This window comes from Amblyomma maculatum, chromosome 11 (assembly GCF_055883805.1).
Source record: "Amblyomma maculatum isolate TAMU_Amacu chromosome 11, ASM5588380v1, whole genome shotgun sequence".
NCBI lineage: Eukaryota > Metazoa > Arthropoda > Arachnida > Ixodida > Ixodidae > Amblyomma > Amblyomma maculatum.
The window spans coordinates 132,871,567-132,898,869 of NC_139354.1; the positions used below are offsets into that span (position 1 = coordinate 132,871,567).

The 27,303-nt window shown below is 43.2% G+C and overlaps 1 protein-coding gene across 1 annotated transcript in view; it reads left to right on the forward strand.

Moving 5' to 3' along the window:
- LOC146174992 (anoctamin-4-like) overlaps positions 1–27,303 on the forward strand; it is a 108,036-nt gene that overhangs the window by 43,172 nt on the left and 37,561 nt on the right. Inside the window, exons 13-20 of the mRNA XM_084585498.1 lie at positions 11,844–11,904; positions 14,533–14,615; positions 19,357–19,419; positions 21,099–21,173; positions 23,050–23,208; positions 23,538–23,574; positions 24,034–24,145; positions 24,714–24,768. Of these exons, the coding sequence (XP_084441624.1) occupies positions 11,844–11,904; positions 14,533–14,615; positions 19,357–19,419; positions 21,099–21,173; positions 23,050–23,208; positions 23,538–23,574; positions 24,034–24,145; positions 24,714–24,768 (645 nt within the window). The remainder of the gene's footprint in view (positions 1–11,843; positions 11,905–14,532; positions 14,616–19,356; positions 19,420–21,098; positions 21,174–23,049; positions 23,209–23,537; positions 23,575–24,033; positions 24,146–24,713; positions 24,769–27,303) is intronic.

Here is a 27,303-nt window from a genome sequence, read left to right on the forward strand (position 1 = left end):
TCTTGGTTAGGCTCCACGTTTCAGCCCCATAGGTGAGTGCAGGTAATATGCAACTATTGTATACTTTCCTCCTGAGCGATACCGCTAAGCTGCTAGTCATAATCTGCGAGTGCTTACCAAGTGCGCTCCATCTCAATCTTATTCTTCTTGTTATTTCCTTTTCATGGTCCAGATCTGCGGTTGACATATTGGCCTACTAATTCCAGTGCTTCGCTACCTAACGTAAACTGCTGTTCCTTCCCGAGGTGGTTGAACATTACCCTAGTCTTCTGCATATTGATTTTCAAGCCTACCTTTCTACTTTTCCTGTCTAGGTCATCAATCATTTTTTGCAGTTCATCCCCCGAGTTGCTTAGCAAGGCAATGTCATCAGCAAATCGCAGATTGCTGAGGTATTCTCAGTCTACTCTTATCCCTACCTGCTCCTATTCCAAGTCTGAATACTTCCTCTAAGCAAGCTGTGAATAGCATTGGGGAGATCATGTCTTCTTGCCTAGCACCTTTCTTTATGGGAATTTTGTTACTTTCTTTTTGCAGAACTATGGTTGCTTTGCAGCCACTATAAATTTATTTCAGCACTTTCACGTACGGCTCATCTACCCCCTGATTTCGCAATGCCTGAATCACCGCCGAGGTTTCAACTGAGTCAAATGCTTCTTCGCAATCCATGAATGCTATGTATAAGGGCTGGTTATATATCGAGCATTTTTCTGTAACCTGGTTGATGGTGCGGATATGATGGATAGTAGAGTACCGTTTCCGTAAACCTGCTTGAACCTTTGCTTGATTGCAGTCTAAGGTTGTCCTGATTCTATTATCGATTACCTGAGTAAAAATGTTATACGTAACGGACAGGAAGTTGATTGGTCTGAAATTTTGAGGTCCTTAGAGTCCGCTTTCTTATGAATGAGGGTAATGTTTGCATTCTTCCATGATTCCGGTGTACTCGCCAAGAAAGAAATCAAGATCCTGGGCCACCTCGTCAGCCGCGATGGCATTCGACCCGACCCTGACAAGCTTGCTGCAGTTTTGGACTTTGCACGCCCTCAGCGGACTAAGGATCTACGCAGTTTTCTTGGCCTATCTTCATACTTTCGCCGTTTCATTCGCAATTTCTCTACCATTGCTGCACCGCTCCACCACCTTCTTAACGACCATACTACTTTCAATTGGTCCGAAGAATGTGAAAAAGATTTTCAAATCCTGAAGAGTGCCCTCACTTCGGACCCTGTTCTCGCTCACTTCGACGACACTGCTGCCTCCATTCTCCACACCGATGCCAGCAGCCATCAGTGAGCAAGAGTGCCTCGCCGTCATTTGGGTTACAAATCACCACGTTCTGTGTTGGTTATCAACCCTCAAAAGTTTACCTGGACGCCTGGGCCGTTGGATTCTGTGTTTGCAGGAATACCACTTCGATGTCGCATACAAATTGGGTCGCAAAAATTGAGATGCCGATGCTCTTTCCCGTTGCCCGCTCCCAGAATCACCACCTTGTGCTTCCTCGCGCCTTCCTGTGTGCACCCTCGACGTCCCAATGTCGTCCAGAGCTCCAAACATCACCTGTGCTACTCCTGCCGCTGCTCCAGATCGCTACGCCATTATTTCACTCCAGCGAGTAGATCTCCACTGCAATTCCCTAATCGACCTTCTCACCGGTGCTTGTCACTCTCCTACCGCTAGGATGCGCCAGCAACTCCAAAAGTTCAAACTTGACAACAATGTGCTCTCCCATTATAGTTATTGCTCTGAAGGCACACGTTGGGTCCCCGTTATTCCGAGAGCGCTTTGCACCCGTATCCTGGCGGCTCTCCACGATTATGCTACTACCGGTCACTTAGGTTTTATAAAACTTACCACCGCGTGAAAACCCGTTTCTTCTGGCCAGGCCTCGCCTCAAGCGTGGCCTGGCCTCTTGTCTGCCATGCCAGCGCCGAAAACGGCCGACTTCTCCTCCTGCTGGCCTACTACAGCCTCTACCTTGCCCTCCTACTCCTTTCGCCTTTGTTGGCATATACGGGCCACTTCCATTGTCCGCATGCGGTAATCGCTGGATCGTCACCGCCGTCGACCACCTAACCTGCTACGCTGAGACCGCTACCCTGCCCTACTGAAAAATCCTGTATAAAATTCGTACAGGAACTAGTATACAGGTTTACTGTACAGGATCTGGGATACAGGATTGGGGGCTATTTCAGCAAAGTCCTGTACTGCTCTGGAAAGTCCGGAATGAAACAGCGCGGAGCTCTGATACGGGAATGGCCTGTATGGTTGATGGCCCTCGTGTCCGAAAAAAAAACGCGTCGCAGGGTGGAAAAAGCATGAAACAATATAAAATAAAACGACTGCATTTAAAATAATATATAAAATTAAAAAAAAAAATAAAAAAAAATTTAGTACCCAGTGTGGAATCGAACCTCGGTCCTTATGATCGTTTCATGCTTTTGAGGAATGTGAAAAATCCATTTCTTCGTACGGTCTGTCAGTTACGCCTGGGTCAAGCTCTCCTGGGAATTGTCGTTTCTTCTGACCGCATGTCAGGAGGTGTCCACGGGTATCTAAGGGAAGTGGTCTTGGCGTACAGGTTCTTGATGGTGCGGTTTACTTTAGACTATTTGTGGAGTGTAAACCGGAAAAAACTGTATAAAGACTTGTGCGATGTGGTGCTTCCAGAACCGTTGTACAGAGCTGTGTGCTCGTCTACCGGGGGCAAAAATGTTCTTAAAAGAGTGAAGAGGATGATGGTGCCGGCAGGGATGAAAACGTTCTTTTTTGAGCTGCACACTGGAACATTGGAGGTAAAGAAATGGAAGGAACAGAAAGGGCTTTTTGTACCCTGGGGTGCCCACTGCATAATATGCAGGAAAGAGGAGACGATTGAACACGTGCTTCTCGAATGTTGGGACGCCGTATTTTTATGGGACGTGCTCCAGAGGACGCTTAAAAAGGAACTACCCATAAGCCCACATGGTATTCGATTCTTGCCAGTAGAAGCGAACAATGATACACCGTTGGATCTTTTGATGCTACTGGCTCTCCACAGCATATGGAAAAGCAGAATGGCTGTAGAGCATGGTGACGTCGATGCACGTTCAGCGAGACAGCTCTTTAGAGAGAGCATACGGGCATATGTGGATGAACAGAAAGCGTTAAAACTAGAGTCAGAATGGTTGGTTAGTTTTGAAGGGTTGTCACATATGAGGGATTTTTAATCCGACAACTTCAGCTAAGGAAGGCCGAAGCTTTAAGTCAATGCTTGATCTTTTATTTTGTCATGTTATTGATGTCACATGTGTCTTTTTTGTGTACGTCCTCGGTCAGGAAATAAAGAAAAAAAAATAACTACTACACTACGGTGGCTTATGGTTACAGCGGTTATTATTCAGTATATGTAGCTACGTTTGCTCTTTCGTACTTGTATATTTTCCTTGGCAGTAGAATTTGTGGCCGTAATTCACCGATCGCCCTTTAAACACGCTGAATATCTTTGCAGGCTATCACGAGGGTTCACAAATGTGGCGTATCTTTATAATGCGTCGCTTTATTGAAGGCAAACCTCGAGATATCATAATTTGCTACTGCTGATGTGTTTTTCATCGTCTACGAACGCTTGTAAGTTTTCCTACATAGAGATATCCGCTGCACTAATACTTGTAATACTGGGCGTTTTAGCTTCACGTGCTACCAATGGAGCATCGATGCCAATGAATACACTTCCGACTGATCGGTTTCAATATGTAAACAATCGAGAACGCGTCGCGCGGTGTGCGGCTATCTGCGTACCTTTCGATGATCAGCGATGTTTGTTTATTTTTTCGCGAACAGTTTTTTGTCATCGCTAGCGAAACGATACGTTCGTGCTTCTACTTTCGTGTTGTAGGCGGCAGATCTTCAGTCACAGATATGAAGACGCACCGCAAGATCCTACGAGCTGCAGCGACTGTTGTACGCGCAAAAGCGACGCGACGCGCGTATATGCTTGCTAGCGCACACTTCGACGGCTTCGCATTTTCGAGGTATTTGGTAAACGAAGCGCGCCCTTTATATACAGAACAGTTGTATAACATGTTTGGTATCATGCTTATTTAGTGCGCTGGCGTGTCCGGCATGGTCATTCTGGTTGAGCTTCGTCGATCGGCCCGGCTTCTGTTCAGAAGCGGAATACTCTGCCCGGTATCAGTTCCAGAAATGACGCGTTCGTCCGGTTTCTGGTTAATTGATACAGGCTGAACAATACATAACACTACTAGATTTGAAAAAGAAAAAAAAGAAAAGAAACAAAAAGAAAATAGAAAAGGAAAAAAATTACATGTGATTCGAACTTCGGTCTTTTAGGCCGGCAAGCACGCACTTTGACCAGTACACCACAACAGGGCACGGTGATGGTGGTTATATATCTACTTATGTAGTCGAGATGGCTCTTTTGTAGTTTGTGTATTTTTGTAGGGTGTAGTATTTGTGGTCGTAATTGAACGATCGCCCTTTAAACACGCTGCATCTTTTTCCTGGCTATCACGAAGGGTTATCCGCGTCCCGCATCTTTACAATGTATCGCTTTCTTGCAGACAAACCTCCGAGTGTCACAATTTACTAGTGCTTATGTGTTTTGTCATCGTCTTCGAACGCATGCAATTTTTGCTACATATAGATATATACGGTGCACCAACACTTGTAATACTGCTTGTTTTAGCTTCACCTGCTGCCAGCGGAGCCGCGACGTCAATGAATTTACTTCTGACCAAGTGTTTTGCATGCGTAAACACTCGAGGAAGCGACTCGCGATATTCGGCTGACCTGTGCATATTTCGGTGGTCAGCGATGTTTCATTTACTCTCGAGCGTATTTTATCCGCGCTAACGAAACGCTACGTTCTTGCTTGCACTTTCGCGTTGAAGGTGGCAGATCTTCAGTCGCAGATTATGAAGATGCACCGCAAGTTCGTACAAGCTGCAGCGGCTGTTGCACACGCAAAAACAAAACGTGATGCATGTATATACTTGCTAGCGCACACACCCACGGCTTCATATCTTCTAGGTATGTACGAAACAACGTGTACTCCACATATACAGAAAAGCTTTAACGTATATTATGTATGGTTTCTTGCTTATTTAGCGTGAAGGCATATTCCGACGTTGTCATCCTGGCTGAGCTTCACGATCAGCCCGAGTTGTGCTGAGAAGCGGAAATACTCTGTCCCGTATCAGTTTCATTCATATCGGATTTGTCCGGTTTCTGTTAAACCGGATGTGACCTGTCCTGTATATGAGCTCAATACAGGACTGGTCCGCCCTGTTTCATATCCATACTGGACTGGGATGTCATGTATAAGTTGCATACGAGAAATGGTCTGCCCTGTATTAACTCGATACCGGATGGATAGTCCGAATTGAGATTCATACCGGACATGACCTGTCCGATATAAACCCGTTTAAGGTTCATACAGGACTGGTCCGCCCTGTTTCACATCAATACCGGATTGGGATGTCATGTATAAGATGCATACCGGGAATAGTCTGCCCTGTATTAACTCTATACCGGACTGGACCGTCCGGATTGAGATTCATAACGGACATGACCTGTCCGATATAAACCCGTTTAAGCTTCATACAGGACTGCTCACACCGGTATCAAAATTATACGGGATAATACAGGACCGGTTCAAACCCGTTTGTCGCGATACGGGATTTTTCACTAGGGTGCCTAATGGCTCAGCACATGAGGTCGCGTCCTTCGTTTTGGAATCGCTCGTACTGTGCCATGGGGCCCCTCAAGTGCTTCTCGGCGACCGTGGACGGACATTTCTGTCGACGATTGTAGCAGAAGTTCTTGAGGCCTCGACCACCCATAACAAATTGACCTCCAGTTATCACCAGCTGACCAATGGGTTGACTGAGTGGTTCCACCGCACACTTTCTGACATGTTGTCTATGTACGTCGACCAGGACCACCAAAACTGGGACGTAATGCTTCCTTTCGTTAAGTTCGCGTACAATACGGCTGTACAGCGTACCGCAGTTACACCCCGTTTTTCTTCGTTTACGGCCGTTCTCCCGCAACCATTTTTAATGCCTCTTTCATTTCTACACATGCCAGTTCCTCATCCTCTCTTCCTGACCAGTTCCTTTCCCGAGTTTCTAAATCTCGCTGGCTTGCTCGCGTCAACGCGGAAGCTAGCCAGGAAGACCGCAAGTGCCGCTATAATGCAACCCACCGCCAAGTTTCGTTCCGTCCCGGCGACTAGGTGTTACGTTTGACACCATTGCGCACTCCTGGCCTTTGTGACAAGTTACAGCACCGTTACATTGATCCTTACACAGTTGTTGCAAAAACCTCCCCGGTCAACTATCGCGTCTGCCCTCTTTATCCTCCTCCGGACAGTCGTTACCGTGGCACTGAAGTTGTCCACGTTTCACACATGAAGCCTTTTATTCGGCGCAATCCTGCGGACTAATAGACCGATCCCACCGGCCAGTTTCACAACGCTGCCGCTGTTGCGGTGCATGCTGGTAGATGCAGTCATTCGGCTGCTCCGCCCGCCTAGAGTGCCGGCGGGCCGCGTTTCCGGTGTGTATGCCTGAGTGCATTGAAAAAATTCAGCTGTTAAGTTCCTGGATGCCATAAGAATAGCGCAAGGGAAAAGTAATTCTGGTTTTAAGTGTAGCTCTTCAACTCGTTCGGTCGAAAAGCCTTCGGCGCCGTCATCGTCTAATAATAGTAGTAGTTGACAGCATGTGTCGAAAATATTCGGGGGCTCCGCAAGAAAATTATGTCATGCTGATATTTGATTGCAGTCATTGATAACACATCCGTGTGTGATAGGCGATAACAAGTTAATAAAGTCATAATTAATTGATTAATTTGTCAATTTGGAATATAAAAATTGTAAAGATGGGTTCAAAGTTGTCAAAATGCTCAGAATGAAAAGCCAATGCTTGCTGATGCAATTTAAAATGTCAAGGAAATGAAATTGGTTAATTGAACTAAAATAAACACACAAAATACAAAAAAGGGCTTCGTAAGTGTAAAACTTTAGAATAAAAAGCAAATGCTTTATGATGCTAATTAAGAAAATTTGGAGTGTGTAATTGAATAAATAATTAACTTTATTATCGTGATGGTATATTCAGACCTAAAATAGTTTTATATATTTTTGTTTTGTTATATTTATTTTCAGTTTTGTTTGTTTTTATTTCTTTTTATACATTATTACATAGCATCAGCAAACATTGGTTTCCCGTTCTAAGCGGTTGATACGATTGAACGCATTTTCCATTTTATTAAATTATTTCAAATAATAAATTCATAACCCACATTTAAAATTTTTTCACTACCATCTTGACGCATTGACTTTTCATTCACATTATTTAAGACCTTTGAACCCTCATTTCACTTTTTCATTTTTCGATTAGTTTAATTCATTAGTTGATCAATTATACGCGCTATATGCCATGAATTAGCATAATCAAGCATTGACTTTTAATTCTGACACATTTAGCACCTTTTTCTTTTACATTTTTTTTCAAATATTCCAATTAATTGATTAATTAATTACACATTCGAATTGTTCTTAACATCATCAAGCATTAATTTTCAATCAGAGCAATTTGAAATCTTTGAAGCCCCGCTTGTGCAATTTTTCATTTTTCCAACTATTTCGGTTATTTAATCAATTGCGCACTCTAAATTTCCTTTAATAATCATAATTTATTGACTTTTAATTCTCAACATTTTACAACCTTCTCACTTTTTTTAAATTTCTCGAAGTAAATAATACATTAAGATTAAGATCATTGAAGTAAATAATTGATTAAGATAATATAGAGCATGCAATTGCATGCTCTATATTATCTTAATTATAATAATCAAGCATTGCTTTTCATTCTGAGGGTATCAACCTCTCTTATCTGTCAATAAAAATTTTCCATCAACCAGTCACAATTCTGAGAATTTGAGCACCACTTTTTCATTTTTGAATTACTTGCAGTATTTATAAATTACCCACTTTGAGTTTTCTTAACGAGTATCACCAAGCATTGGCTTTTCATTCCGATAAATTCGACAGCTTTCAAAGGCCTTTTTCAAATTATTTTGTTCATTCCACATTTCTTTGATTCGTCCAATAACCAGTTATACAAGTATTTAACTCGCCATCGCCTATCACACATCAATCAGTTATCAATCACTGGAACCACAAATTGCCATGATACCTTATTTTTACTCAGCCCTAGATTATTTCCGACATGCGGTGTCGACTATGCTGTCGGCGGACGTTTCGAACATTTGCCTTGCAAGTAAGTCAGTGCAATTTTCTAAAATAATGACAATTTTTTCTCGGCGAGCAAATCTGAGAAATGTGCGATGAATTCGTGTGAAGAGGTGATTTTTGGGAGTTCAGGGCATGCGCGCGTGCTGACCAGCTTACTACAACTAACATGGCGGAGGAGAAACTTCCAGAAATCTGGCGCATACGCAGATCGCTCGGTGGGATCGGTCTATTGCGGTCGGGCTGGCCGCTTCAACTGCGCGGGCGAAATAGTGTGAAGACTGTGTGGCGCTTCATCTTCCGAATGGCTGAACATGCTGCTTCGTCGTCATCCTGATCTCTCTTGTAAATACCCATCGTCATCGCGGAGTGTGGTTGATTGCAGTGTGCGACCAAGGCTTCAGGTCTCCAATAAAACCTTATCCCCCAAGTCCGACCTTCGCGTTACCTTACAATATCTCTGAAATTATTGTTCAATGCTTCTAGGGTAATGTCGCCATCCTCGGTTAGAGCTGAATATCTATTCTGTAGCGAGATCCTGAACTCTTCTGCCCTCCCCCTCACCGCTAATTGTTGATGGGTTTCTTTCTTACTAATGTGTTGCGTTCCTTCTTCAGATTTAGTCTAATTCGGAACCTCACCATCCTGTGGTCACTGCATCGCACTTTCCCGATTGTACCTCTACATCTTGCATAATGGCGGGGGCTGAACACATTATGAAGTCAATTTCATTTTTAGTCTCCCCGTTAGGACGTTTCCATGTCCATTTCCGGTTCTTCCGTTTGCTGAAGAAGTTATTCATGATTCTCAAGTTATTGCGCTCTGCAAACTGAACTAGTAAATCCCTCCTGCTAGTCCTAAAGCCAATGCCATAGTCACCTACTGCCTGGTCTGCTGCCTGCTTTTTCCCTACCTTTGCATTGAAGTCGCCCATTAGTACAGTATACTGCGTCTTTACTTTTCGCATTGCCGATTCTACATCTTCGTAGAAGCTTTCAACTTTCTAGTTATCATAACTACATGTGGGTGCATAGGCCTGTGCAACCTTCAGTTCATACCGCTTATTAAGCCTAATTGCGATGCCTGCTACCCTCTCATTAATACTATAGAATTCATATATATTACCCGCTATATACTTATTGACAAGGAAACCTACTCCTAGTTCTCGCCTCTCCGATAAACCTCGATAACACAATACATGCCCACTGCTTTATTGCCCTGTACATAACAATGCTTTATTATTATAGTGCATGAGCTCGTGTTATAAACTGGACGTTAATTGCACACTGCAAGATGCTAACAGTTTTTTTTTTATTTCTAAAATCTCTCTAGTACAAGAGTCGGATGCTGTATTTCTTAATTCTAATGACGGTTAAAAGAAATACGTTACGAGTACACATATCTGGTCCACATACCTTCGAAAAAACAATTGGTAGATTATGAAGCCATGAATATTTTCTCACATCGTCTTTTAGGAGTACATCAAAACATCTCTAGAAATAAAAGTAGCGTTAAAACCTCCACTCAGTATTGCAATTTTTAAACTCATCTAGGTCCAAAACATACTCTGTGAATGATCATTGTAGTACTTAGCAATATGAGTATGCCCTCACTTTTTTATCAAATATTTAAATTTTATTTAAGGATAGTTTCATTTCATCATGATGTGAACTCGAGGCGTCAAAATGCTCAACCTAAGTGGAGAAATCACAATATTTCAGTATCGTTCGCTGTCATTCCCACCATTGGCCCGGCGCAAATCACATAAAAAGTAGGCAGGAAAAATTGCCTTTCTCAGCGCACGTTAAAGGTCCTCAGGTGGTCGAAATTACTCTGTAGCCCTCCACTACGACTCCTCTTTCTCTTTTTCAACTTTCCCTCCCACCTTCCTCCCTTCCTTTCCGGCGTGGTTGAGGTGGCCAAAGAAAAGAAGTGAGACAGTTACCGGGCCTTTTAACTTCCTATAAGTCAATCATATTGCGTTTCACGATTCTGCCTATCAAAAGCGCAATCCTCAGTTCACATTACGCAGTGGGTCAGACGCATTTTTGTGCGGAAATTCCATGCGTCATTTCTTGGCGTTCATTTTCGAAGTGTTAACAGAGCACAAAATCAAGACAGATCATGAGCAGTTACTTCCCAGCAGCAGTGTGTCTCATTTGTAAATGTGTTGATTCTCAGAGAAACTGAATGCAGGTCGATAGAAAAGCGTGGTGCTGGATTTGCTCTCAAGTGCTGCTCGGGCTCTAGTTCTCTCCAGGCAGCTCTGCGTGTTTCGCTTCACTCATCCTGCCATGTGAGCTGCTGCTAGTCCCCTTCCAATACACGTCAAGCACGTTTTTCATGCGAAGGACCTCTTGAAAGCGTATCTGCTGATAGTATTTAGCAAAGAGGCGCTTCATAAGGAACTAAATATCAGAAAATACGCCTTTATAATTTTCACTTCAAGCCTAAAACTGGTCGCGTTCAGAGGTGTGTCCGGTCACAGGTGCATCATATTTTTAGCTGGACAAGAGCACATACGCCAAATAGCTAGGAGAGGGTAAAACCCTAGACGTATACAGCTACACAAAATCTGTACCGACATCTCTCTTCCTTACATGCTCGCTGCTTACGTCCTTTTGGTAAGGGCATCAATGACAAAGAATACCGCTTGTATCAAAAGGCTGCCCTTTTTAATTTGAAACAGAGCACTAGCAATAAATACTAGATTTGGTTACGCTAGAAAATCTGCAAGCAAAATAAAATAGAGGTGTCACCATTAAGCACCGACTTCCATTACCTGCATCCACATTAATTTACCAGAACAGTTTCAAATGCTACCTTAAACCGACGTGCCGTTTAAAACCTTTTCACCCGTCATTTCCTTTAAGCCGTTGAAAATTTGAATCTACCGGTGGAAGGATATTAAGTATTTTTTTTTTTGCCAATTATTCATCGTTCTACGCTGAAAATATGTCATCACAGCCATGAAAAAGCTGCGGACTCGAATATTTATTGAAAACAACCAAAGAGAATTTTTATCAGGCTTCACTCAGCAATAACACTAACTGAACCTGAAAACTTCTTCAACACTATTTTGTACAAAAGTATCGAAAACATACATTTTTGCAGTTCATGTATTTTTGTGGGAATTTGGATAAAGGGGTGAAAATTACTCGGGCAATTTACATTTCACTCAGATTTTCTCATCACTTAATTCCATGTCCTCTCTTTACAAACAAAAAATCAAACAGGCAGTATGTTATTTTGCGGACAAGGCGAAGAATACATGTCACTGATCATTTATCTCGTTCCGGTGTTCAGTATTCTGGGCTCTTTTATAATAAAGCATGGTTTTATAAAAATCATTTTCAACTCTATATTGTATTAAACGCTTATCTTGCTGATGAAAAAAAAAGTATTTGTGTAAACAGTATTGCTTGCGTAACCAACCAAACTATATAACCAAATAACCAATAATATAACCAAGTATAATACCAAAATATAATATAAAAACAAAAAAAAATATAACCAACCAAAATATTCCCGTGACAACAGTCCCAAGTACTAAATGTCTGACATTCTCTTTTGGCTGCAGATCGTGTTTATCGTGGACAACGGGGCGACTGTTACGTTTTCAGTGTTTATGGCTCTCTGGGGTAAGTAACATATTGGCACCTTTTCTTTGTTATCTGGAATGGCGCTTCCGTTGTGGCGCAGTGGTTAGGGTGGTCCACTGCTGGACCCAAGGATGCGGTATCGAATCTAGGCCGCGGGGGCCTCTGTTTTATGGGGGCTAAAAGCGATACACCGGTGTCCTTCGTGATGTCGATGCACGTTCAGCAAACCAGGTGGTCGAAACTTTCACAGCCCTCCACTACGGCGTCTCACATACCCTAAGGTGCTTTGGAACGTTTAACCCTATAAACCATACTAACCGCACCGCATCATGCAATTGACGCAAAGAAAGGAAAGTACCTAGAAAGATCCGTTTTCGGAGGAACTCTAAATGAAGAAATAAGATGCTCTGTTTATTCTTTTTTCATGTGTTCGACATGAAAGATCAAGAATTATATCTGCGTACTAAAAGAGGAGTGTGATCTGAACACTGCTGCAAACATAAAGTACGTAGTGACTAGTAGGGGACTGCTGCAACTAAATGCAGAATATGCTGATGCAGTCTTCTTTTTTATTGTTCACCGACTTTACAATTTGTTGAGAATAAGATTCATGGGAATATCTCAGTAATAACCGATGAAGCTGCCCTGCCCAGCAACTCGGGAAATAATATTAAAACGTGATCAGTGGCCTAGACAGGCGCAGCAATTTATTGGTCTATACATTATATGAAGAAAATGAATAGTATATACTCTAGCTGCAAATAGCAGGTCACGATAGATACCTAGATGCCAAAAATATTAGGAGAAATCTTCTCAGAGCACGTAGTGACCGCATAACCTAACAAGACTCTTAAGTGGACAGCAATTGCCAGGTACATCAATATTATATTATTACAATAGTATCACTCAGGCAGACACCATATAACCGCTTTAAGTTTCAGCTGCTCACCTATGTAGGCCAAACCTTTTAGTCAAAAGAAAACAGTTTAACATAAATTATAAATGCAAGTTATTGGCGTAATGTTAGTCGGCAAAAAAACAGCACTGGGAACAAAGGTGTCTTAGTGACGTCCCCATTGAAATCAAGAAGAAACTGGCGTGGACAGATGAACTGATGCGAAGGAACGATGCAGAGGGTAGTTATGGTAGCGTATTGATTACCGAGATAAAAGCAAGCGCTGAATGAAGCGCTAGAAAATTTTGGATCAGCTGGTGAAATTGAGAAGTTTGTGGAAATGTGGTAGTTAGTTCGATTCAAACGCTCGACCGTTGATGCGTACTGCAGATCGCACTCAAGAATCACAGGTGTCAGTTTTATATCATGAATCTGTATTTTCGATATTGAGAATGTGCACATTCTCCATATCGTCTTCGAGAAAGTGCCGGTGAAAAAGGGACCATCATTGTCTAGGGTGATAACCGTTGAACGAACAAACCGCTGATCTATAATTGAGGTAACATTGTACCAAATCAGTGGCATTTTTGTTAAATGTTTTAAAGCTATAGCTTTCATTATTGGCTGGTTCCTTTGTTTCGCGCCGCAGTGCGCGCCTGCGGACAGGCGACAGTTCCATGTGCTAAAATGACTATAAAGGAACACTGTTCGCCAAATTTAGGCGAAAAAAGACGGGCATGCTTGTTTCGTAGCTCAGGAGGTTAAGGTGACAGCGCAGGAAAGCGCTACCACAGAATGGTACCCGGATGGTAGTTATCAGCAATCAGCCCCTTGGCCGGCACCAAAGGGGGTTCTTATTAAAAACTATAGTTTGGGCGGCATTATGGCCTGATTGAAACGGTGCTTGAGATCTATGTCCTGTGGTCCTTCATATATTTCGGTAGCTCATGACTGTATGCCAACGGATGTGTATGAAACATCATTCACACTAATCAACGGGATCGGGAATAAGTAAGCGTCAAGTACTATATCTCTGTGTACCACGCAAACCGCAAGCAAAGCATATAACTTTCTTATAGGCCAGTAGTATCTGACCATACCTGTCGACGTGAAGATTGAAGTTTAGTCATTGCACATATGCTAGAGAAATAAGGTGATAATTTGTTCACATCCTGCTTCTAGTGCAAAATTACTAGACGTGCCGTTCAGACTTTTGTTCCCGATAGCGCAAACAAGGTTCCCAAGAATACCCGCAGTTGGTAGCTATTAGCTATTCGCATTTTACCTTTAAAGTCGGAGCCTAAGTGTATAACTCTAATTTTTCGCCATTCCCTACTGTCACATAGTGGTCCCGTGAAAAGTATTTAGAAGGCAACTCGCCAAAAAACATGTTAATGGAAAGTCTCCAATGGGTAATAGATGCGATTTTTTGTTTTTTTTTCTGAGGAATCCGTGCAATGATACCCACTCTGCACGTATCTAATACTGAATGCGTGAAATGACTCTTCCGAAGATGATTCCTTCGGTAACATTGTCTTTCATTTACTTTTCGCAGCAGCTGTTCATAACAGCGACCGATTACGATCTGCATTATTTGTTAGAACCTCTACAAAGAATGTTCTGAGGGAGCACACAGCGAGTAAATTGCTTTTCGAACAACGCCCGATTTCACTACTCCCATTCATCTAATATTCATAAAAGCGTCGCTCCCGGTTAAAAAAAAAGCATGTATTCACGCTACAAGAAGAAGACCTTTTTTTATCTTGCCACAGCCACCATATTTATGGAGCTCTGGAAACGGCGGCAATGCGTTCTCGGCTGGCAGTGGAATCTCGCACACATCGACACTCTCACGGTGAGTACGCTGACAAGACGCCATTTTAGTTTTTCTTTTTTACCTTTCTCCTCGCACAACTACGCAAAGTGGAACAATCGGGACTGCATGTGGAAGGCCAATCGAAGAGGGCGGCGATAACCTTCGCACTTAGCCGGCACTTCAAAATACTGACCATTCTGTTTAAATAGTATTTTGCAATTAAACAAAAGATATATTTCATAAGTGCTCTGTTTTGCAAAATCCTCGGCTGCAGTAATTCTTATCGAGCCCTACTATTGAGTGCAGCTACTATTAGCGTTGACGAACTTGCATTTAATACTGATTGTAGAGGGTAGTCAGTACGGCTTTAATACTGATACACCTCAGAAAAGAAAAGCTATACTGCACTCTGTAACATAAATTAAAAGGAAGTTCATTCCCAAAGGTCCGAATGGTCATAAATTGTTTATTGAGAATAGATTCTTTCGCCAATGCCTCAAAGAGAAACTGTGGTGCTTTTTCGAACGCACTGAGTTAATGATCAATTTGTATTGCTGAAGGATTGGTCATCACAGTAGGCTATTTCACGTTTTACAATGAGCAAGCAATACTTATAAAAAAGCACTAACCTTCAAACTTGAGTACCGCCATATGATGACGACACAGGCGTGCAGCAGAGGCACACACACCCGCTACCGTTCTGCTGGGGTGTGCGAACATCGATCTGTGTCGCGTGAAACGTACTGTGTGAGGTCGGTGAGTCGTCCTCGATATTATCAAACAGTGACAGCTTGGACTCCTCATTCACACGCAATTAAAAAAACATAAGCAATATTTTGCATGCATGGTGAATGGGGGCAGAATGAGCGAGCGATCCTGAATGCTGCTAAATTATTGCCGTATAAGCATCTGTTCCTTAGAGTGTTTAATTCATTTATGCACCGACTAACCACAGTGCAAGTGGCCGGCATTTATGACGGAGATTAATCGTTACCACAAATATATTCTTTGTTTACCTGCTACCGACCCTAGATCCGCCTCGCGGCGAGTGACATTGCTGTCCACACAGCAATACGCCTGCCACATAGAAAATTTATTGTCATTCCACCGATTGGCATTTGTTCAATCTAGTGTCATTTTTCTACGCGTTGCTACAGGACCAAAACTAATGTTTTTCTGTAAATAATGGCAATTGCAATGGATAAAAATTAAAACGTGCACACAATTTTGTTGGCCTGCAATATGTTGCTAAAATGATTGCGTTCTGAACCAAAGGTGATCTAAAATTAATGTCGACATCTTAAATGCCATACGTATAACCATCCTGCTGATATGACTATCTATAACGAAGTTAAGCGGCGGTGACAGCGTCTCTTTACGGATGTGTACTGAAGGTGCGCTGAGCAGGGGAGCAAAACTTTAAAGCTCACGGGCTGGCCATGAAGTATACTTTGCACTCTGAAACACGTTTCAAGAGCAACAACACATACAGACATTGCCTAGTGTGCTGTCTCACGGATATTTTCTAGAGTACGCGCCCGAAGGCTCAGCATATAGCCCTCTTCCATCCTCGCGGGATCGCTTGCTCGGCGTAATATATGTCAAGCGGTACATCGAAACATTACCTACCCCAGTTGCTTTAAGATAGTAGACGATAAATTCACAACCTTTGCCTCACTGAATGCAGCGAGCTTACCGTAACGGTGCTGCAAGCGAGAGTGCCGTACAAAGGCGTTCTGGCCGCGCGCTGCGCCCTAGTCGTCGCTATGAGCCTAAACTGTTTCACACCGAAGTCGCGCAGCGGATGGCGCTTCGGAATTGATCAGCGCTGTAGTAAATAGTCTGTTCTTAGAACGGTCTTACTGTCAACCCAACTGTATCGAAGTAAGAGAAAGATCTAATTTTGGCAATGCCTTAGCAGCGGAGCTAGATAACGAGATCGGAGGAGCTAAGCCCGATTTGGCAACTGGGGGCTGAGAACAGAAATTCGCAAGTATCGCATTATCCTCAAAAACGCATTGCAGATCAGCAGTAAGGGTCTTTGTTTTGGCATTCGTTTATACAATCCCGTTTTGTTTACCAAGAATACTAGATTTTATCATACTTTTTTTGACGATGGATCGCAAACAATTTGCTGTGCCGGCCTCGGTGCATAGACTGCGGAAGGCGGTCTATAAATTACGTCTTGTGCGAAAAGATCTTCGACACAGCATCAGATTTCCGCCATCGCCTAGTAATCGCGAGGCCAAATGTTTCCATCAGATGCATCCTGTATTGGTATCGGTCCCGCGTGAAATTTTCTGAGCACACATGCACTATCAGCGCCAAATGCTGGATTATAGAATTGAATTTGTCGCTACGCTCGTTTTCCTCCACAAATCGAAGGTGAATTACTAAGTTATTTTCCGTAGAATAACTCGTGCAGCCAAAACGCAACACTAGCTACCACCCATTACTGCAAAGGAATGCATTAAACTGTCAGCTCAAACTACAAGAAGGGGATTCCACGATCTACGTTGTCTGCAAGCAAGCTATTGTCCATGTCAGCGTTCTGCTAGGCTGTTACTGGGTAGAGCCGGCTTCGCCTTACCCCGTGCCAGTAACACGCCGCGCCCATTAGGGCCGCTGCATTGTAGCCGTCTTCTTCTAGACACCCCTGCACTATTGTGACCTCACCAAGCACAATGTTGGCCATACAAACTTGCTGTCTTGCTCGAGTCGCAGGTCCCGGAGAGCTATCTTTAATATTATTCCGTTGGAAAATTAAAACGTCCTCAAATCTGCTTTTAGGAACACGTAATGGCACGTTGAGAAAAACATCCGATGCAAATTTCGCTGATATCTGTGAGCTTCGAAAATTGCCTGAGTTTCCTTTTAATGGCTTACACCTATAGATCTGGATTAAAAAGGCCGACAATTTAGTATTTGTTTACGTCGATACTGCTGATCAGAAACACACGCATATGCAATGCAATTTAAACAGCTCTTTACTCAAATCGTGCGGGTAGTAAAACAACAAGCATTTTAGAGCGCAGTGCAAAATAGCTTTGTAATCGGCTACTCTTATGTACTGGTCTCGAATCATTCAATTTTGTGCGCCACTCGATTTCATCGAACAATTAAGCTGAAAGTTTAGTGTTAAAGTTTATTGGGTGATTTTCATTACCTTAATCTCGCCAAGCGGCGTTATTATTAGCATTATCGTCTCAACAGCCACTCTTGACCCCAACAACACCGAAATTGTTTTTAAATGATAGTTGTATGAGCGGATTCACAAGGCCAATAAGTCTTTGAGCTTGATTCCTATCTGTAGGATGTACCGGCTTCAGTTAAGAATGCGACTGCATGGTCAATGATAGATAGAGAGATGGAGGGAAAACTGCGGATGTGAACAAGAAAGGCGCTGCAATTCGTAATTAATAAAGGAAAGAGAGAAGGGAAGAGAGCAAAAATTCATAAGCTTTCAATTACTCATGGTAATTGTTCTTCAGAGGTTTAAAATTGCAAACTCCAGAGTGCAATATCAGGTCCTTTGATATAGGGCTAATGAGGTGTAGGTAAGAGTCACCGGAAAAAGTGCCCCCGGAAGACAAGGCACCTGGGAAAGCTGCCCTTAGGAGAAAATTTTACAAAGTCAAACGTTTGCCATTAGAATGGATTGTTTTGTCTCTCACTTCGCAAAAAAAAAAAAAAAAATTCTGGTTCCCAGTTTTCCACTTGTTTAGCACTCAATAACACAGATCTCATCAGCCTGGTAATGCTATTTATTAAAAAGCGTGCAATAAGTCGGTCGAACTTGTAGTTTTCGCGGATCGCCCAGGGCAGGAGCGTCATTGAAAACACCTCGCAGATGCTCTGGGTATAGGCGTCAATCATTTCGATGACGACAGTGTAGAATTCTCGCCACACTTCCGGTGATGATTGCGATGCCTACTCGCCCCGATGCTTACTGGATTAGACAGGCCCAGCCCTAATTGGTCGTTCAACGTGTGCTCCTCAAGCACTGTTCACATCGCCCGGGCGACTGAAGGCGGTGGTCAGCACACCTTCATCTCACAGAAAAGCGAAAACGAGGACGCTGTCGACGGGCCCGCTGTTCGAATAGCAGATCACACCACGACAGTACCGTATGTGAACAAACACCCCACTACAAAACACTTTACCAGTGATGTCGCTGAAGCACAGAAAGATGTAGAAAGGCACTTGCCCCCTGCTAAATATTTACTGCTACCATCATTATTTTTGTTATGAACGCCCGCATCAGTGATATTTTTCCATTCGGCTACTTTAAATCTGACGGTTGCGAGCTCTGTAGTGCGCAGTGTTGCACCACGCCACGGGGAAAGGCATTCTGCGCCTTGATTATAACACGTGGAAAATAAAATAAAGAACTTTGAAACAAAATACAAACTAAACTCATGCTAGAACCATAGAAAATGTAAAGTGAAATTAGCAAAAGCTGCTGATGGTAAAATGAATTCGTCACTGATAACCCAGACATCATGGGAGGCGAAGCATGACGTTACAGTACGTTTGATGGCACCTGTTTCGAGACATTTGTCCCTGCTTCGCAGATGGGGACTTTCCTTCCACGGACGTATTTTCGAAAGCTCTTTTTACGGGGACGTTTTTACTGGAACACAGGGCTAATGGCCCATGTTGCACAGGAACGAGCCCCTGTCGCAAACGCGTGCCGTTAGCGTCGATATCGCTATTTATTATTCCCACTGTATAACAGCAAAGATTTTCACATTGTTTATAATATCCATTTCTTTTACAGGACGTTGTATACCCAGGTTACGAGGCGAGAGCCACTGTATACAAGTTGAATCCTGTAACTATGGTGAGAAGCGTCTCCTAAAAATGAACCGACCCAATGACGCCGTCATCTCTGTGACTGGCATTAGATAATTACATTAAATATTGTCATCACATATATTTTACTGCTTCAGCCTAGTGTCTTATGCCTTACGGCCTTTAGCCCTTTATTGGCATAGATCGAAATCATGCAATCATATAAAATATTGTGATCAGAGGATTCGTGCCACATCTAGCTAGGCCTCGCCGTGGTGGCGCAGTGGTTACAGCTCTCGACTGCTTTGCTCAAGGACGAGGCATCGATTACCAAAAACGACGGCCGGTTTTCCATAAAGGTGGAAGGCAAGCCCATGTGTGCTGTGCTATGTCATTATCATCATCATCATCAGCCTTACTGTACCCACTGCAGGGCGAAGGCCTCTCTCATATTTCTCCAATTAACCCGGTTCTGTGCTAGCTGCATCCACTTGACCCCCACGAACATCTTAACCTCATCCGTCCACCTAACCTTCTGCCGTTCCCTGCTACGCTTTCCTTCCGTTGGAATCCAGTTTGTTGCCCTATAAGCGACCATCGGTTATCCTTCCTTCGCGCTACATGTCCTTCCCATGCCCATTTCTTCATCTTAATTTCCACTAGAATGTCGCTAACTTTGAGTTATTTTCTCTGACCCACTCTGCACGCTTCCTATCTCTTAATGTTACCCCTACCATTTTTCGTTCCATAGCCCTCTGGGTTGTCCTCAATTTAAGTAGAACCCTCTTGGTTAGCCTCCACATTTCAGCCCCATAGGTGAGTGATATGTCGGTGCAGGTTAAAGAACTCCAGGTGGTAGAAATTTCCAGTGTCCTCCACTACGGCGTCTCCCATAGCCTGAGTCACTTTCTGATTTTAAACCCTATATCCAAGCCAAATCAAAACCTTTTTGTCTAGTGTATTGTGCATTGTAGCCTTTTGCACTTAATGAGCAAATCGCATTTTACTCTTCAGCTAATGATTCACTTGAAAGAGTGAATTTTGAATCTGCGTTACCTTCAGCACACGACGAAGCACTTCCGGCCTGAAGCCGCAGCCGACGTTTATTTCAAATTATTCAAAGCTAGAACAGTGGTATCTATGAATGCGACGATAATTTACTGCCGTATTTGGTGAGAACACACATTTTTCTTAATGCAGAGAAACTAATCGCTAATAGTCTTGCGCCCCGTTCTCCAGAATATTTTGCGTCGGTTTTGTGAGAGAAAAAAGCAAAGTAACTCTGGCAGGCGGTTGTTGGCAAGGTATGACGCTAGTGCACACGCTGGGCGTTGGCTTGTGTGACCCAACAAAAATAAATTGCATCACCTTGTAGGAAAGGTTGCCAATTCGGCCCTGCCTTTGAAGGTGAGGGTGAGATAACGGTCTAACCACCTTCCGTTGCCCTTGGAATCTGTATTAGACACTCTCGGTAGGGAGGGCTCTAGTTGCAGCCGTAAAGTAAGCGGTAACATGGTGCACTGTATTGCAGAGATGTCTATTATCACAAAAAATAAAAGGACAAGTAGGTAACATAAACAGTAACTTAAACGCCAGTACTAAATGCTCCGTTTCTGCACAGTTGTACTTGGTGGGCGCTATTTCTGATGTCTTAAATAATGCCGTATATCACGACAAAGCATGTTTTGTTTGTTTCGATAATTAATTTTTTCTTTTATTTCCTTCCAGACTTACGAGCCGTACGTGCCTTTCTGGGAGAAAGTATTGAGAGTATCTGGGGCGAATTCCGTTGTCCTGCTGATGGTTTGTATATCGCAAGCCACACACTGCAAGCGAGTATTCTACAATTTGTTCGGAGAAGCAACCATGCAACGAGCTTAAAACGTGCTCTACAGAAGAGATGTACAGGTTGCCCTAATATGCCTTTAGCATTTGGCGCATGTTTTCAGTTGCCAACAACGCTCAGCTGTTTTAGTATTATTGTCAGCGTCATGTGCAACAGTGAGTCCTCGCGAAACCGCGCAGTATCTGAATTATTTATTTCCATATTATAGGAAAGAGGGTTGTACCGGCCGCAGGACTGGTTCCGTGTATTTCTAAAACAGTCTACAAGACACTGCTGACGAAAACGCTCTGTATCTAGTTGGTAGTGTTTTTACGACTGATACCTTCCAGTCAATATTGTCACGTGGTGGTGACCAGGGTCGATGACACAAATGAAGACACAGCTTGATGGTACGGAAATTAACTCTTTATTGGGCTGACTTGCGCCCGCAAAAGAACTAAGCAACTCGGCGGCGGCGATAGCAGCAAACCTGTTGGTCGATCGTCGAACAAAGAATACTCGTAACACTCGTCAACGCTCAATTTAGAGGCTGCACAGAGCAATCTAGATAGCGTCGTAAACAGGCTGGAACATTGTGAAAAGACACACGAGTGGCCGGAATCTTCGAGATAGATCTCGGTGCATCTTGCGCTACAACGAAACTGATAAAGGTGTGACTCGCGACATCGAGCATTAACAAACAAAGATTACGGAACTGATACGCGATCCAGAATCAGAGTGATAAGCCTGTATGTCGGCGGTAGTTTTATCTCGACCAACTATTGCTACCTCTCCTTGAAGCCACCATACAGCCAGCTGTGTCTCATAGAAATTTTAGCGAGGCGGCTGGCAGTTATTACTAGCAGTCTTCCACGGCTGCTTCTCAGACAGCATGTATACCTTGCACTATGCATTTGTAGATACATGCATTAAAACACAGGTGCACCCTTCTGAAACAGTGTCCCTACTTCTTTCACTCACACACTGATTCACTAAGGCGGCCTTGCGTTACAGATGTACTTTTATTAGTCGCCATTTTTATGTGTCATCTAAGGGTCGTGTCAGACGCAGTGCGTACACAAGTAACAAGAGAGGTTTAGAAACCTGCAAGAGCAGAAGATTCTTAATATTTTCTACTACTAGACGCAACTTGTCGTAAGACACGGGCTCTCGGAAAAGGATTCATTTAATCCCCGCCTCGTGGCCTATAAACAGCTCAATACTAAAAATGGCGCATCCGCGCCCCATCTTACTGAGATATGTTTTAGGCAATTGTACTGCAAAATAGCACAGAAGTGACTTTCTTTTTATCCCGCGAAATAGTGTCATTAAAAGTTTGCTTCCTATACTACATCGCTGTGGATTTGAGGTGATCTCATTTGGCACTTATTACGATAAGAACTGCACTAAATATTGTTCTAAAGTCAAAGGGACTATAACGTATATTATTTGTATTGCATGTGGTAGCCGTATATCCGGGATTGTGTTATTCCATGGTTCGGGTTTATGGGTGTTTGAGGTGCAGAACTGGCTATGTCGTAATTACTACCCAGGAAATTAAATGTTGCCTTGTTCCACACAACGACTGAGCGCCAACCTTGCCCCTGTAAAATACTGGGCACTGGTATTAAAGATTGCAGTTTCTTTGCTTAGACTTTTCTGCAATTGCCTTCCTTAAGCAAATTTAATGAGCATTTAAAAGGGCTATTCGCGTTTCTTGTGGAGCACAGTCTTTATAGTTTAAGCTTCCTAATCATGCTTTGAATATCTGAGCAGCACAGAGACCTACTCATAATCTCGATATATGGACACAGCGGCCAAAATCTCGTCCTCCATCACCGTCTTACCTCGCAGCTCTGCCTGGTGGTGTGCTCGGTGTTCGCCATCATAAGCTACCGCATCATCTCGGTTGGCTGGATGTCTCGGAGCCCATACTGGCGCTCTCATGCCCACATAACCACAGCAATCACCGCCTCAGTCCTTAATCTCGTCATCATACTGCTCATGAACAAGGTGCGTCATCTGTTGTTCTTTAATCTTCCCAGGCTTTTTCATACATACAATAAGTTTGAATTGCGAAAGGCAGGGATTGCAACGGCCACTTTATTATTAAACTGATTGCAAGGATTTTTTCTTTGTTTAAAACCAGGTTTGTCCTGGAGTTTTGGTCTCTCTGCTACAGGCTTTCACGCGAATTTATTCGCACCATTTTTTGCACCAAGCGGGAATACTCGCACGTAAAGACTACTGATCTAGTACAGAAATGCGTCGCTTATAGTAAACGTGGACATAAATAAAAACAGCTAAACAACTAAATAAATATATATTTTTTTATTTTACAGTTTTACCAACCCCTTGCAACGCGGTTGACTGAAATAGGTATGTGTAATAGTCTTTTCTATACTAGTGTTTCTGCAGAGAGGATTATACTGGCTGCATGCTCCGACTTGAATCCAAATAAGCTATAGATTTCGTTCAATTCAAGTAAACTTTCAAAGCTTTCGTGAGCCTGGCAGAACATGTATAGTTAGTGCAAAATTTTTCAAACTGCGTAATAACATGACACCGCCATATACAACATATAAACAGATAAAACGAACCCTGACGTCTCGCTAAGACGTCTCACATCATTTTAAAAGTCATTTTGTTCTATTATAACATATCTTGTGTTTCTTTTATTTTTTACCATCCGGGCTTAGATTTCAGATATTATCTATGTGACAACTGGGGAATTATGAATATTATGGGTTGCGCCTGAAGTTTATTATTTATCATCACTTCATCTCATGGATCTTCTATTCAAGTGTAAACCATCCTTTTTTCTTGTATTTTTTTCAGAGCGACCAAGAACACAACAGGAATATGAAGATAGCTATACCCTCAAGATGTTCCTCTTCACGTTTCTTAATACGTACTCTTCACTCATATACATTGCTTTCTTTAAAGGAAGGTACGACAGCGACAAGCCTGATATGCCTAAAGATATTATTGTTCGGACACTGGCGTAATTTAGCAAGCTTGCTGCGGTTGATACAGTATTTTCTTATAAAGGCTAAATTTTCAGTATCTTTAAAAACCACACTACATACAACTCATGGGAGTCAGTTAAACAAAAGTGTCTGATTGTTATATACTTTAGTCCTAATGTACTACGGGACTGTACTACTGTCATATATGTTAGATGCTGTACGAAAATCGCCACCCAAGGAGCTCATGAAGTCGGCAATTTACCCTTCCTTATTTATCGTGGCTTTCAAAGCTTCTGATAACGACTTATTCAAAAGTAGATATTTCGTGTCTAAAGAGCGATACATGCAAACCACAGCACAACTCAAGTACGGCACTCAGAGTCAAACTAGCATCCTTATTTTAGTATGATGCCCATATTTGTGCCTAGTGTTCACTCTCGCATATGTTCCTTATCAAATCTTCAGCAAGCGAGTGAAATTGTGTTAAGAAAGGTGCTTTAGATGATGCGTAGCATTTCTGGTGAGTAATGCTCTGCTTCCGTCACAAAGGTTCTCCGACCACCCAGGCCAGCAAGGAACCCTTTTCGGACACACGTTGGATAAGGTAACGTAGCAAATGCTAAACTTTCTCCGTCCATGTCTTTTATAATGCAAGCGGGGAAGGGGGGAAGTGATTTGAAGAACCTATATGGGTGGGGCTCTACACACGATGTCCTGAGACCGCGGTTTACCTGGATTTGCGCGATGGCAGTAAATGAAGTTCAATGGCGTGGAAAGCGCGAACGCAACAGATATCAAATTGCTTAGGCAAAGTCACGGAATTCCACCCTGTGCGTGTTGATTCTGCCTATGAAATATAACAGACCAGGCACTACAGCGCGCCAGTACCGCTTATTGTTATCGATATAAAATTGAAAATCGATATATCATCATTCACACGTTATTTGTTGGCACACTAACTGGAAGTCGATTACAACGCCTCTTTCGCACACTTCTTGGGCATATGTCTCCTTTAAGATGTCTATCCAGGTACGAATGACTCTATATGAGGCGCATTTTCGCGTCAACCTTTTCCTTTCTTTTGAATACATAAAATGTTTATTTTATTTGGATAATTATAGTACTTCCTTAAGCAATCTTTGACGAAGAGCAAAGCATTAGGGGAAGGCCCCACATGGGCATATTTTCTTCCATATTCGCAGCATATAGCCTGAGCTGGCTCGTGGCTGATTTACATGAGACATAAGCTAGCTAAAAATGGCATTCCAAAGGGCTGAACGTACCAGGGACATCGCTAGATGAGATGCCACAAGATGAATGTCGTGCTTTTTCTTTTCGCTGCCTATGTGGGAAAAGACACAGGGCGACTTCCACTGGCTTACTTTCTTTGTTCCCTTTATTTTCGATGCGATAAACAAAACAACATACCATAGCCAGTTTTTTATTCAAGGGTATTGCAGCATTGAGGTAAGGAACAATAGATCATAGTATTGTGGCTGTGCGCTTCGGTCGAAAATACACCAACACGTGCTCGAATTGAAAATGAGCGTAGATGAGTTCAACGCCAGAATCATTGATGAGCGCTTTGGCTTGTTGTGTTTATTTGTGAAAGGTATTTCACATTTAGCCAATTCACTCTTGTCTATGGCAGCGCCACATAAAACTCTTCTATATTCTTGTTAATGAACTGGTAGTTCCATATATTGGAAATTTGTAACTGAAGATGGCAGGCATTCACACGTTGTCAGAAGTACAGAGGCAAATTTTCTTGGCACTGATTCATCACCACTCCTAGGACGAAAAAACACTTACAGTTTTCACATGATTTTGTAGAAGAAACCGTCTTTTGCGCTATTTTTTGTTCAATTCACAACCTATCCTAGCAGCATGATAAGAAAGCGGCTTCCCTTCCAGCAGCTCCCTTAAAAAACGCTTGGGCAGCAGTAAACATTTCATCGCTAATTCCACGTCTTCGTGTCGACTTCAGAGGAATCAAATGTAACCTTCGATCAGTGCTTTGCAAATCGTTTATGGGCAGAAAAGGGTCCTATTTCCACCTGTTGCTCGGCGCAATTTAACGCGGAGTTAATGGGGACGGTAGCGTAACACATGACTATTCTTGCCGCTGCCATCTTGTTGTTTTAGTTCTGTTTCTTATAACGTATACGTCCACAAAACGTCCGTTCGTTTTCGTGCTTTCTGCTTCAATGTACTTTCTGGCACTCAGACGCATTTTTCTTTGTACCGATAGTATAATAGCCGTAGCTCGATACGTTCTGAGCTATGTTTGCTGGACCGCAATCGAGTTAGCCTCCATCTACTCTCAAGTGGCAGCTCTACATCCACCGCAAAAAGATTTTGCATGCTCCACAGCACCAATTTGGAATTGTCATCCTTTGCGGCTAACGCCTTGGAACTCGTTGAAGTGACGTGGTCGATCGCTTTTGCTATGTATTCCACGGTGACAGTAAAGTTTTTGGTTCGGATGTTGATAGGTGACTGGATGGTGGAGCAAACCAGTAAGTTGGTGGAGCAACTTGGTAAACAACCGGAGAACTTTATACAAAAGAATAAGAGGTACAAGAGTTATATTCACAAAGGAAAACTAGCCGTGGTCGGCCGCGCCGACCGCTAAACAGAGCGACAAGGGACTCCGCGTCCCCGCAGTCGAGCTGGCGCCTCTTTCCCCAGCTCCAAATCAACCCCTAGCTACTCCCAGCGCTCGCCAGCGCGAGCGTCCTAACGCAAGGAGTAGCTCCAGCAAAAGACACTCGGGGCCCGTCCCGCGCTCCAGAGGTGAGCCGAGAGCGCGCCCCTTTCCACACGTAAAAATATAAACACAGTAACTGTAGCTCTTCCCCGCGTATGTGGGCCACTCGTCGCAGCCTGTCCGACCGTTTCGCTTACTGACAGTCGTGTACTAGCAAGCTACACGTTATGCAGCGGGACGAAATCCAGACCCCTCTCGCGGGATTTATGGCCCCCGGCCGTTCTCACTCGGGCGACGGGACCACGGGGGGCCGCGTTAATGAGGTCCGGCTCGAGGGAAGCGGAGGGTCTCTCCCGTCTCCCGTAACAAAGGGACACGTGTGGCGGGGGTCCGAACGAGGAGCCGGCGTTCTTGAACTAATGGTCTCCT